Here is a 14,660-nt window from a genome sequence, read left to right on the forward strand (position 1 = left end):
TCCTCACTCCACTGGCTGCAAAAAGTGAAAACATCCAGAGAAACAGGCTGGCAGCATAGAGCAGGTGACAGGCAGATATTCAGAGAACATCGCTCATCTCTTAAAAAGTGCAGAATTTAAAACAAACTGCATCATGTCTCTCACAAAGAGCAAGCAGCAAAGCAAAATCCTGTCCATGGAACCACACAGAAGCAGCAAGACCAAGTAGGAAGCACAACGAGCAGGGACCCAGTGATCTTTCCTGCAAGATGTCTTTGCCCTACAGCCACAGCCTTCTTCCTTTCCGGCACCCCATTTTGAGCCAACTTGTGATTCAAAGTCAGCTTATTAAGAAAGACAGGTTTATACCACCCCAAAAAAAAAATCCAGAGCTTACTGTTTTGTACTGCCATGGAGCCCAGTCTTAACCTGCAGAAGATCTTTATAACTGAAGGCCCAGTTTTGATCCCTTTAATTTCAACTTCATTCACAAGACACCCCACTGATTTCAATGAGGAAAAAAAGTTGCGAATGTGTTTGAAGCCATAATTAAAGGGATTAGAGTCTGATGCGTATTGATCCCAAGAGCCATCTGATTATAGAACAAATCACAAATACTGTATAACAAATTAAGAAGGAAGGTCTTTTCACCAAGTCATTAATACATTAGACATATCTGGATTGTCTGCACTTCAAAATATTTACATGCTTTGCCTGCAAGAATTTCAGATGAAGAGTTAACAAGCTATCAAATCCATCACTGTCTTTTCCAAAAACATTTCTCAAAAGCTAAATTGGTCCACTGCTCCGTGAATCTGCCAGATCTACTTCAAAATGGAACAACACTGTTGAACTCCATATACAAGGATTTCTTATACTCAAGATACGCAAGGTATGTACATACATTAATACAGGATATGTACTAATAATACACAATGTTTTTGCAGTAAGTTTATTTGCACGCTCAAAGCATATTGCATCTTACTCTTTAATCTTAAGAACGCATGAAATACGCAAAAGCTCTGGCATCGCACCGACCTGCCTTACAAGGAGGGTATAAGCCAGCCCCAGGAGGCTTCAGCCCACCTGCCCTAACTGTCCGTGGGAAGAGGTCACAGAAAGAAGCCCTGAAGTTCTCTTGGCTGTGCACAAGGCAGGTTCTTTTTGAAAAGTGAAGACAAAACGCACCTTCACAATCTGACTGGGAAGAGAAACATTAACTAGAGAAAGGTGAATAAAGCCAATTACGTTTTTTAATTAGCTTTTCTGCTTTTCAGTGAATCTTGGTACTCCTGAATAGCAATCAATACTGCATTCTAGTGGTTTGTTATGCAAATAAAGCGCTTATTCAGCAGTATTATCCCATTCAAAAGTTAACACCCTTAACAAAAACTTGACAAAGTATCTGTTTGCACCTACTCTAAAGGAGAAGGAACCAAGTAACAAGTGAAAATTCCGCCAGTCGTACAAAGGTATCTAATGAGACGCAGGAATGCTTCCCCCAGTTTGACTGGCATGCTCTGAAGCACAAGCTGAACACCAAGAAAGAACAGGGAAACCTCAGTCTAATTCCTGCTACAAACACCGGAACAGACAAGATGGGCCACGAGTCCTTAGCTGTTTCACTCTTGTTCTATAAGGAGAGAATAACAGCTGCTAGGGCTGCCAGCTCATAACTTGCACAGGCACACAGGGCAGGATTTCAACAGAGGCAAAAATACAACGCCAAAGTTTACCTTTCTGTGCTATTTTCACTGATACGTGGAACTGTAACATAAGCAATTACATGCTTAACATAATGTACGTAGCAATCCATAAGTAACATTAAATTGACCCTAAGACACTGCAGTCAGGAGCTGATGAGACCTTATAAACTAACCCTATTAAAAGCATTCTTTATTTCTCTCCTGTTCAGCTGAAGTCCACAGCTTTAATAGAAGACGTTCACCTCCAGAAGCAGTCAGATGTTTTACTTCTCCTACAGAGGTTTCACTTCAGACACACACCTAGATATAAGGCAAATATTACTGGTAAATCCTCTCCACCACTTCTTCAAATGCGAAGGAGCATAATCCCACACGGTTTGCTGGGTTTTCAGACATACCACCTACTATATTCCTATTTCAGGCCCCAAAGCATGTGGAACATTGTTTTCTGTAAAGGCTATGAAGTATGGCTAACTTAACACAATTTCTGCTTCTACATGTATTGGCATTCTGAACATGTGTATGCAAACTTGCACGTTAACAGATCTCTGCACATAGGGGCTGATCCACTAGTTAGTAGAAAGATCCACTGATTTCAGGGGGAGCTAATGTAACGCCTAAGTAAACGTACCATGAGAATAATACTTTCCCCTTCCAAGACGAAAACAAACACTATTTCCACCACCACCACCCGCCTTGATCCAAAATATATACTGCATTGAAACTCTCCCAATGCAAAAGTCTCTTGAGATAAACAGTGAACAGAGAAGCAAGTTTTCAGGGTCACGTTCTTCACAGAACCCATTCAGACACAGAGGCAGACAACTCCGCTCCCTTCCTGCAGCTCAGCGACCGTGCCCACTCTCCATCAAACACATTTTACGAGAAAATACTGGTGTAAACACGTGACCCAGCAGCTCTTGGGGAATTCGACCGATCGATGTTTATGAGGACTATAAGGGAACTCATTACCCTCTCAAGGTTGGTCCAGCTGCTGTTCTGAGACACACACCATGGAAAGCACATGTAGTGCCTTCCACCTGAAGGACTGAAGCTACCCTCAGAGCATTCGTAAGTAGAAAACGATGCCCTACATGCTCCTGTCACCTTGCTCCCTACGTAAGGGACTTCTAGCACAGGTGGTAGTGCCATACAGCAACAATACAAAACAATTCACAAGTAGCAGCCCACTGAAGCTGTTCCACTAAATATTCCTAGCATGCATATCCTTTCCTCCCCTTCCGGTCATCAGATTTCTCCTCCTGTGCATGCAACAATAGCCAAGATAGATGACTGTACATTATACACACAAAAAAAGAGCAAACAGCTCCTTTTACATGGATTATAGCCAGCTTTCTCTAGGTTCCACATGATTTGGCTCCCCTATACAATATTTGGCCTTCAATTTCCTCTCTTGTTCAACATGGTCATTACACTCATTGCAACAGAAAAGTTAAAAGGTCAAAAGTGTATTCCAGGATGATTATAATTTATATCAGTGTAATTACTTACATGGAATACTAGTTAGATCTCTAACGTGGAGTCAGCCTAAAAGAACCGGTACAGACAAACCTGTAAAAAGATATCCAAGAAACATTTTGCAAGGATGAACTCAATATCTCAAGAATCCTTTCCAATATAAATATCTTCACAGAAGGTATTTCAAAATGAGAACAGGTAAACAAAGATGTATTTGGAATAGCTACTGTGAAAGAGTTCCTCACACACAGCCTTATTCTATACAGAAGCCTTTATATTGTTCAGTTTCAAATATTTCCAAAGTAGGTTAAGTTCAGCTACGCATGGATTTAGCTCTTATCGCACATTCAAAAAAAGTTTAAGAAGCTATTGCTGCATTTTAAGATTTATCCCCCGGTAAATTCCACTACATCCTATGGAATATATGCCCTTTGGCACTAGGAAACTAAAGATGCAAGCTTTCATTTTCTAGAGTGTAATTTTGGTGCTAGAAAAGAAGTAAATATTCCACTGAAGTTATGATGCAGTTGCCCTTTTCAGGATCATTCCAAGACAGTAGTTCTCAAATAAAGGCAACTTTTAGTTGTACAATCAACTCAACTTCTCAGAGAAGTGCACAATTTAATCTTTTGTCCTTGGTACTGTCCAATGTTTATCTTCATGACATCAGTCTTCCCTCACTAAATACTTGTGTGCATACTGTAAATGCCCTAACTCCCCCACAAGCCAGTGACGTGTTCAGCAGACGCTAACACAGACCACAGGCACACACGTGGACATCACGTTTTCCTCCTTGCTCCTTTAGCCAGGGGGCACTTCACATGTCAGAAGATGCTCCCGTGCAGGAAGGAAACATGCACAATGAGACACTGCTACTGCAGTGTAGCTGTGTTTGAGGGTAAGTATCCTTTGAAAAACAAAAGAGCCAAAAAGAGGTATTTGTAACATTATAGAAACTGATCACACAAAAATGTTTTGTTGCCACCTGTGTCCCAATGCGTCTGGCATGCGACTACCTGATCTGAAAACAAAACTAGTCAAGGGATGCAATGGGGTGTTAAGCACAGAATCTGCAACCAGCAGAAATGCAACCAGCAGCAGCAGAGCCCCAGATTCTGCTTCTATTACCTAATAAAACATGCCACCACTGTTTCAGCTCAACTGCTCAGAATACAGTGGGGTTTGATATCTTTTGAAGCATGTTACGTAAGAAAAGGAATACATATGCACCTAAAAGTTCTGTATCTGTCTGATCAGCTGTTTTGGCAAATGCTTAGTCCAGAACCAAGACAAATTACACAGAGCAAGTTTTCAGAAGCTTCTGACAAATAAAAGTAATCATTAAAAAAAAGATGTATATCCATTCATACCCTTAACAGTACACATCCTCGTCTGGTTTAAAACCGCACTGCTGACTTAGGCTACCTGAAATGTTATCCCTGCGTTGTGCAGGTATACTTGCCCAGTCTGTTAGTGAAAACACAAACACCACCCAGTGGATTTAGGAGGCTTCAAGTATTGAAACTTTACAGAATTTTTAAACACTTGGGAGAACACAGAGAATAATTTAAATTTGCAACTTGAAGTGACCACTATTTATTTAGTAAGACTGACACGTTGCATCTTGAAATATTTTATATTCAGACTTACACATATAAAATTCAAGTTCTAAAAGAAGGGATTCATACTGAGCAAAATATGTTCTATTATTAAAAAGTAAAATAACCAATGAACAAATTGACACTTTTTGAGGCCATGCTGTTTCCACCAAAAGTATTCCTTCAGTTATTTTTGTTAATCTTCAAAAGTAGCTCCAATATTTTTGAACTGTTAGTCTCTACAAATTTAGAGATGGACAGCTGAATGGTAATATAAGCCTGCTGAAAATAGGCTTTTTTTTTTTTTTTTGTCAGTCTTTGGAAGTAGTCTGCAGACCCTACAAAGACTACAGTTATATAATTACTGCAGAGGAGAGAGGGGAAAAAAAAATCAGCTTCCCAAAATAAGCCTTGAACTATTATCCTTCAAATTGGTCACAAGAACTAATTGTCTCACCTTGCACATTTAACTTCAGCAAGGCATAATAATTGCACTTTGTCTTTCTATTTTACGCATCTGTACTGTTTACACTGTTTTTGAGGAAGAAAGAGATGGAAGCAAACCACAGTATCCAGTGCCTTTTTCCATTTATGCCACCTACTCTACAGTGTATGAATCCACCTTAGTTGGATTTGTAGGCTGCTGTCATAATGCAGACTTATATGCAGCTCAGCATATATCACATTAGTTAAAACGTCTCTAGGTTTTATTTCTCAACATGAATTTAAAGTTCTGTTAACCAAGATCTTAAAAAATATTTTTTTCTTACTAAGATTGACAACAATGGCAAATGCCATCTGTTCAACTCTGGATCAGGAATTTTAAAAGCAGCCCTCAAAAAGAAATGGGGAAAAAGCCCTTCAAATATTATTGCCAAGCAGTTTCCTCAGAATTGTCTCAAATATTATTACCAATGTATTGTGCTATATTTACCTCTGCTAGCGACTTCTGTGAATAACTCCAGAACAGACTGTAGAAAAAGCCAATATTCATCACGCAAAAACCATGAGTGAGATCTCACAGACTTAAAATTTGTTCCACCAACTCATATTTTGCAAGTTCCACTTATAATTATGAGATCCAACCCAAATAAGTACTGCTATTTTGCAACACAGTATAGACCAGACACAGTGATGTTCTCCAGCTACACTCAGATTTTTACTGCATTTCACACAACCAGGTATACGAAGAAAAAAAAAAATCAGCAAAAAAGTGAAGAAAACGTTAATTTCTTTATTTGTGTTTGTGAGCTTTTGTGATACACCTACATTCCCTTTTCACTCCTCCTTCAGATATAACAAGCAGAGCTTATCTTTTAAGAATTAAAAGCTAGCATTTTCTTTATTTTCTTAGTCTCTATTTCAGAAGCCGGGGCTTTAAGGGGGGTGGGGGGGGACATGCACCTTAAAGTCTATAAAAATGTCATGAATCATTAAATATTTTAAAATTGATAAAGGCCAAAAACATAGGCAGCAGTTACATAAACAAACACTCATACATAGTATTTTTGTGTTCATATTTCGATGAGTAAAGAATCTACTAAAGTCAAAAAGCAATAATCAAGAGATCAATCTCTAAGTAGAATCTAATCTCTCACTTCACTTACTCTTGTCTGCTAGCCATCAAGTGATGGGGGAATGAATGCTAGAAGACACCACCGTAGTTTTAGTATTCACATTTAATGGCCATTTTCTTTAAATGAAATAAAGGTGTCCCACTTCATTTTAGTTGTCATAAGATAAGTACAGGAAAGTAGCAGTAGGGTATACAAAGTGTCTGCTTTTCTAATAACTAGTAAGAATGACAAGTGCCATCTGTATTTGGGATACCCAACTTCAAATGATTAATCTGATTAGATACAGCAACAAATCTATTTGACAAAATGAGTACAGTTAAGAACTTGTGACACTACAGCATTGCTTATCACAATATTTAACTAGCAATGAACGGAATCATGGGCACAGAATGGGAGACAGTCAAAGACATAAAAAAAGATGTCTTTTTAACAAGTATTTTGAAAGTCAATATCGTGAAGAACTACCATACTTAGATCTGTAGAATAGCCCACCTTGGTCAACACTTCACTTAATAGTTTTAAGTTGGATGAAAAGCATTTCGAAAAGAATTAAATACACACACAAGAATTGTTATATTGACTCAATGAGCTAAGGTATACCATAAGAAGCCATAAGGTGAAAGATTAAATCAAATATTCCCCCCTTAGGATAAAGGCAGCTATTAGTGGAAGAACATTAAAAGCTTTGAAAGAACCGTTTACATTTGCCCTAAAACACACAAAGGATGAAACTCTGATTCCATCAAGATACATTCCAAATCTTGCATTGGTTTAACTAGGTTGAAGATTTCACCTATGAAGACCAAGCATCTAAATAGCAGTATTAACTGTGATGACTGCTATTCCATGCAGGGCCATCTTTATAATCAATCCAGAGAGAAGTCACATTAAAATGAATTGAAATGTACCACATGCTTCATATCTGATTCCAAAAAATGCCTTAAGAGAATAGACAAAATTCTCTTCCATAGTCCAATAGTCCTAAATGACACATTACTCAACTTGCACTCAAGCAGAAAAAAAAAAAAAAAAAAAAAAAAAACATTTTTACAGTCCATTTCATTGCTGCCAAGCTGGAACATCCTATATAAACCTTAACTACACCAAAAAGCCAAGAGCAGGGGTATTTCTTCATCAAATAGAACTAAAAGACGGGTACACAAGCCACAAAGAGTTCTTAAAAGACAGCTGGAAGAATCATGCATCTCCCACATTCCCCCCCACGGGGTGGAGGGGGTGGCGGGGTGGGGAACAAGTCCCATTTTGGTTCAATATGTTTTTAACGTTGAACTTTCTTTTTTTTTTAAGATGCCAGTTAATGAGAATTACAAATGCCAAATTGCCCGATATATTTATATATGTTTATCTGCATTTCTCTGATGAGAGCATTTGTGCTGTTTTTTAATCAAGAAGTTGCTTGTAGTTTTGATGCCGTCTTATAACGACTAATATTTTAACAACTTACTCTTAATAACTTAACAGCTGTGAGCAGCCACTGTATTCATTTTTACTGGAATACATACAGCAACAAAATAGAAAGTTATTTAGAGTGCACTACCCTCAGTACACTCTAGAAATCTATACTTAAATCTTTTACATATTTCTATTCCCCTCATTAATCTAGTCTATCCAGAAAATGCACAGTTCGTGGAAGAAAACAAAACACTCAAGCATCACAGGCATCTTGTAGTCATCCGCTGGAAGCCCCACAGCGAACGTGCACAATTCCCTCCAACTGGGTATAGCTGTTACCATACTTAAATACCGTGATTAATATAAAACTAATAACAACACAGAAGTTTTCATTCTCTACAGTTCCACAGTCACTCAGAAGCCAGACTACATGACCAGAGTTCACGAAGATGTAAACATGGAAACAAAGGTTCGCTGTTGCTTGCTTTCAACTACAGGGGTTACTGAAGAAATAACTGCATTCCAGCACCCTATTCACCAGTTTTGGCTCACTCTGATCCTGCACTGCAAGCTCACAAGACACGTGGAGTGCAAAGTGAACAATCAACTTTTCTTTCAGATTTGTACCATTTCTCATAACCCAATAGTTGAGTGTGTAAGAGCATGTACATGTGTGCAACATTAGCTTTGCTTAAAACAAATACAGAGGATATGCATGCTTTCCTGTACACATGTATTTTCTGAATACTATGTAAATCATACACCAGACATCCTGTTTTTGCCATTCTGCAAAAAGTAACATGGAGTACAGGGCTGCGTATGCTGCTGTAGAAAGAGAAGTGGCAGACAAGTAACCCAGCCTCTACATACAGTGACAGATTTAGCAACTCTTCAAATCAGGACACAAGTGTCACTTGCAAAATTCCTTCTGTTTTATTTTTACAAGCACCCTTTCTGAATCATGACAACTTTCCTATTTTAAAAATAATCACAACATACTTAAGCTCTTATATAAAATAGTAAGGAAATCAAACCACAAATTAGTCAGAATATATTCCTTTTGATATAACAAACAGCTTTCTCAAGTTTGACATTAGGTTTCCTCTTCCGACCTCTAGTTCTTTTCAAAGTGCCTTCTCTTTCTACCCTTACTCCTCTGACTCACATTATTCAAACTCTCTAACAGGATTTGCCCATTTGCTGAAGTTGAACAGACCTAGCAAGTATGCTAATTTTCTAAGTCATCACCACCCATTCACCAGGCTCTCTGGCAAAGACCACAGGAACAGTAAGGCTATAGGAGAACATGAAACAGGAGAAGCTAGCTCCCTGTCTTTGGCGATGGTCAACAGCAAGTGCCTATGAAAGAGAAAAGACACACAGTACTGCTCCTGAACAGTCCCTTGGCCTCCAGCAGTAGGCTGCATAAGACTGCTTCAGCAACTGGTTGTGCCTATTGTATTTCACACCCCTTAGATATCTTAGCTGTACAATCATTTGGTGAATCCATCTGAATGTTTAGCAGCTACCACCTCTCCAGAAACATCAACCAGTTTCTACCTTATTGAAGGGTTTGGAGATTAGCTGAATGAAATTACTTGCTTGTTTGGCATCAAAGATATGAACAGCCTCTGTAGTCGATTCAAGCACGTATTGTTAGTTGTGATTCACTGGACAACTCTAGAAAAGGCAGAAGAGGAGATGCAACTCTTTCAACAGTTGTTGAAAACTATGCCTCCTGAAGCCACAAGAGGCTTATCTAGAAGAACACTCAAATGAGAATGCAAATATCCCCAAGAGGGATGGCTGCAGCAGCTGCCACTCAAGGAGGGCTGCTAGCCTGAGATCTCTAGAGAGACCAAGGAATGGTGCGAGGTGCCTGGAGCACTTCAGGTGGTAAAATGTTTTGTTAGGTGGCCGTATTGCCTCCATCTCCACTACCCAAACTCATTGGAGGGTTTTATGGGTAGTCAGACTTGTGTGGAGCTTGGAGGTCACTGCATCCATTTTCCCCCTCAACAAAGAGGTTTGATCAACTACAACTGCTAATGTTGTTCCAAATAGTTCTTAAAGCTCTCCAGTTAAAGGCCCTGTAATATCCCACCAGAAGCTTTCCCTGAAGTCTAACCCAAGTTTGTCTTGTTCCCTTTAGTTTTTGTCTTACATACAACAAGCACAGAGAACATGATTTTCTCTTATTTAAAGCAGCTTTTTACATACCTGGAGCCTGTCTGCACATTCCTCGATTCTTTTTCATTCAGCTAAACAGAATTCCTTCAGCATGACAGGTCACTTTTTCTAGACTTAGTCTTGCAGTTTTCTGTTGAAATCTACTCCACTGGTTCAGATTCTACTCAAACAGCAATACCCAAACTAAATATTTCTAGGGCTAAATTTTGAATAAGGAGCATATCTTCCAACTCCGTTACCATCCTGTAAAGTATCCTGTTAAAACTGATGGTGGCTTCTGGTTGTGTTTGAATATTTTACTTATTTTTTAAATAAATCAAATGAGCTAAGACATTTGAGAGACTGAGAAGATGCCATTTGAGCACAATCACTGGAAAAGCCAGAGGTAAGATCACTTGGTATGTATCCCCTACCCAACATAACCCAGCAACTGGTATTTTCAGACTGCTCTTTATGAGCAGCATACTGAAGTAGTCTCAGAGAACAGCTCCACTTCGTTTACAGTGCTCTCCACAGACAAACAAACCATAAATTTGAGTCAGGCCAAATCTCACAGCTATTCAGTTTTACCATTTGTCTTTTAAAATTACACTAGCACAACAGTAAGTAACATCAATCACGTTATGAAAGTTAGGACTCAATTATTTGCCATTCCTGCTAAAAAAGGTTACAGACAACGGAACTACACTTGACACTAGCAATTAGCTTCCTATAGAAACAATGCATTTTATCTTTCATTTTCCCATTACTTATTTCACAGCAGGGAAGCTCTCTGTACTAAATGAAGTGCTAGCTACACCACTCAGACACTCTATAGGAGCCAGGCAAGCTATTTTCTGCCTTCTAATACAACCTTCTTGGAAACTAAAGAAATAAGTAAATCATTTTGAGACAACTAAGCCAACACAAGGACCAAAAGAAGGCCAATAATATATGTATGAAGGGAGGACAGGAAATGTATTTGAAGCTGGAATAAGACCTTTGAAATTACTTTCCCAAAACATCCCATCAATCTGACACAGGAAATTATATTAAAAAAGCATATGAGAAATTTTACACTTTTTTTACCAGACATTAAATAACAGCTTCATGAATTTTTATTTTCAGAACCCTAAGAATAACATCTGTTTCATTAAAAAAAAAAAAAAAGAAAAAAGGAAAACAACCTATAACTACATAAAACCAGTAATTTGCACTCTGCCTTTTCAATGCCTAATGGATGCCCAGGAACACCACATCATCAATACATTCCTCCAGTTAAACAGTAAACAATCAAAACAGGGCGACAATGCCTCTGACAACCTCTAATCAGCTCCTCCAAATCTATAAAAGGCACAGAAAGAAAACTGAGGCCACTTTCAAATGTGCAATTTGGCCACGACAGGGGCTGTCCAGGTACAGACACTGCCTTTGAACTCTGAGGGCTGTCACTTTCAAAAAAAGTGACAAAACCATGACTCCACGCTGCTCTGAGGCCATTTAATGTTTGCTGACAAAGGACATAGTTTCTCAGGGCTTTTTGAAGTGACACATACTTTGCTTACAATTGAAATATGCTTTGAAAACTCTGAAGTTTCTAGGTTCTCAGCTTTGTTAGTCTTCCAAATAATACAATTAAAATTGGTAACAATATGATTATGGCTGGCAAACACTCTTTATCTTGATAATGACAACTTAAATATAGTTGTCAGTCATCTCTGCTGAAATACGTAACTACTAAAGCAGTTATCAAATACTCCAATCTTGGTCTTTTGAGACCTCTGAATCATTTCATTATCTTGACACCCAGGCTTCATAATCAGATGAATCTTTTATCCTAGGAGACAAAAGAGTCAGTTTTCATGAGTACTTTTTCAATCAAAACACTTCATAAAAAAAAGAAAAGAATTCCTATCTCCATTTATTGATTTCGAAATGGAAATGTGAAATCATATACATCTGTGCCAGGGTTTCTTGGTGAGCTCCAGAAAGCAAGATTTCTTCATCTCCCATCTTCTAGCATAAAGTGTGCCAAACATTATTACTTCAGTGTTTTGGATGACGATGAAAAGGAAGATCTTACTTTTTGTATCTCTCTCCTTTGAGCTGATAAAGTATTTCATTATTATTTACTGTGAAAAAAAAAAAGATTTGCTAGTACCCATGGTATTAAGAAAAAAAATTCAGACATAAGGATCTGTCTAGCATGCTCTCAAAGATTTTCTCTTAATTTCTTCCCCTCCAGGCTTTAAGCTTTCTTTTAAGCAGAATAAGCTGTCTCTGTCTCCCTGGGTTAGTTGTTTTTCTATTGCTGACAGTCATATCAGCTGTATTCACATAATAGATTTGCCAAGTGGGACTGAATATTCCATTGATTTGGAAATGTCCTGAATGACTAAGGCTTCAAGTTTTGCCCATGTAATTAATTTAATTGGTATCAAATATTCTTAGTTACTCAGATCATTGAGATACTTTCTGCTGTACTTAAAAATCAAGACTAAAATGATGTTTATGTTAATGATGAAGTTCAAATAAAGTCAGACTTGAAAGGCCAACTAATTGGGTCTTACAAGTGTGGATATGGCAACCTTTTCAGGACTTCACTGAGCAGTTTAATAAGGTACTAGGTAATAGGTAAATACTAAGATGAAGCTGTAAGTCATTTAAGAGATCAGCCTTATGCACAGACCTGCAGAGGAAGGGAAATGCAGCAGGTAGTAGCTCTCCCTGCCTGCAACCTATGAATTCTGAAAGTGCTGTAAAAAATAATGAAGTCCTGCCTTTCAGCAGATTCTGTTTTACATATGAGAGTCTGTCCACAATCTCCAGACAGCATTAATGCAATTCCAATAATCCAGTAAGTGTGCCTCTGTCTTACCAAACAAAGCTGTCTGAAAATATTTTAAATAAATCATTTTTTCCTGTCTAAAACAGTGATTTTATTGAACTTATGGTACAGATCCCAGGGTCAACAACCTGCCAGAAAGCTAACAGCGCTACAAATTGCATATGAATATTTAATACATAGGTTAAGATCCTTAACCGAGCGCCCACTAACCATTCTGGCAATACCTCTTATATTTCCACACAAAATTTCAGTCTTGTTTTTTCCTCCTAATGGGGAATATATATATATATATTTTAAATACACAGTCTAGAAATATTTTTTTGTGAAATAAATGATTATTTTTCATTGAGCAAGAGTGGAGAATGGTGAGAACCCTTCTCCTGGTTCCCATGATCTTGCTCCCCAGCCTCAAAAACAGCAGGGGAGGAGAAAGGGGGGCAGCAGGGACGCCTGTTGGGTTTGGGTTTGTTTTAAAATCAAGCAGTAGCAGCGACAGGGAGATGGGAGAAGACTCGCAGTCATTACCTGGGATCATCCATCCACCCCCTGCAGCAGGATGCTGGAGGCACCAGTGTGCGCACCGCACCCCACCACTGACCAGAACGCAACGCCTCCAAGCTGCAAGTCAGCTGCACACTTACAGCACCAAGTTACTCAACCGTGTGAAATACCGACAAAATGCCTTGGGAATTAACATTTTCCTCCTACAGAAAAATAACACAGAGCAAGCAGAAAGCAGCATCGCCTTACCGATGCGAACTCTTTTTCCTATACAGTACTGACAAGGTGGGGGAAAGAGTCCACAGGTGCAAACGTATCAGACGTCGACCGTGTACAGCGCTAAGGTGTGTCAGTTCGTTTATTAACCCTGCAGCATAGGCTGAGGATACCTGACTACAAACAAAAACATGAAATGAAAGGGGAAATGGATGTAAAATAATAAGGGAAAACTTAAAACACTTAAATAATACCCTTCAAATGCCGATTTCTAAAGGCCGATTTCGGAATTGCTATCGGAATTGCTCTTTGCAGCCCTCCAGTGGTCAAACACAAGGTAAAACCCAAGCAAAAACAAACAAAAAAAACCAACAACCAACCCAACTCGGACGTGCCTGCCGGACTACCTGCAGCTTCGGCAGACGTCTCCCCGAGCTGCGGGCACGGTCCGTGGGGGGCGGTGAGGGCCGGGGCGCTGCCCCCCGGCAGTGCCCGGGCAGCGGGGCAGGGGCAGGGGCAGGCTGCTCGCCGAGCTGGGATGCGCGCGGTGGTTGTAAGAGAGCAAACAAGGCAAAAGAGAAAAAAAAGCCACACAACGGCACCGCGGAGCGAAGTTTTCCCGATACACGCGAGGAGGAGAGCGAGGCGACAACTCGCGGACGGCAGGAGGAGGGGACGTGGTGCCGGGGCTGGGCAGGAGGAGCGCAGCTCTCCAACTCCGGGCTCGGGGCTCAGCCCGGAGCCGCGGGGCCACAGGAGGACAGCGAGGGGGTTGTGGGCTGCCGGGGGCAGCGCTCCTCCAGCACGGCTTGGGCTGGATGCTCGGGGATGCTCGGCTCCGGCGGCATCACCCGGGCAGCGCCGCTCCCCCTGTCCCGTCCCGTCCGGTGCCCCCCCGGGAAAGTTGCGGGCGAGGAGCTGCCCCCCCCCCCCCAACACCCTCCCCGCTACCTGCCTTTGGCGGCGAGCGGGCTGCACAGCCCCGGCAGCAGCAGCAGCGGCAGCGGCAGCAGCGCCGCCGGTCCCCAGCAGCGCCGCCGCATCCCCGCCGCGGCGCCGGCCCTGCCCGCGTCCTGCCCGCCCTGCGCGGCGGCTCCCGGCGGCGGCTGCGGCTGGGGCTGGGGCTGGGGCTGCCGCCGCCGCTCCCTCATTCGCCCTCACTCACGGCCAGTAC

The 14,660-nt window shown here is 40.6% G+C and overlaps 1 protein-coding gene across 1 annotated transcript in view; it reads right to left on the bottom strand.

Annotated features, from left to right (window-relative positions):
* CLSTN2 (calsyntenin 2) overlaps nt 1-14,652 on the bottom strand; it is a 342,914-nt gene extending 328,262 nt beyond the window's left edge. Inside the window, exon 1 of the mRNA XM_083849241.1 lies at nt 14,442-14,652. Within this exon, the coding sequence (XP_083705367.1) occupies nt 14,442-14,637 (196 nt within the window). The 5' untranslated portion in view covers nt 14,638-14,652. The remainder of the gene's footprint in view (nt 1-14,441) is intronic.
* Nucleotides 14,653-14,660: the final 8 nt, after the last annotated feature.

This window comes from Anser anser (genome assembly GCF_964211835.1).
Source record: "Anser anser genome assembly, chromosome: 9".
Lineage (NCBI taxonomy): Eukaryota > Metazoa > Chordata > Aves > Anseriformes > Anatidae > Anser > Anser anser.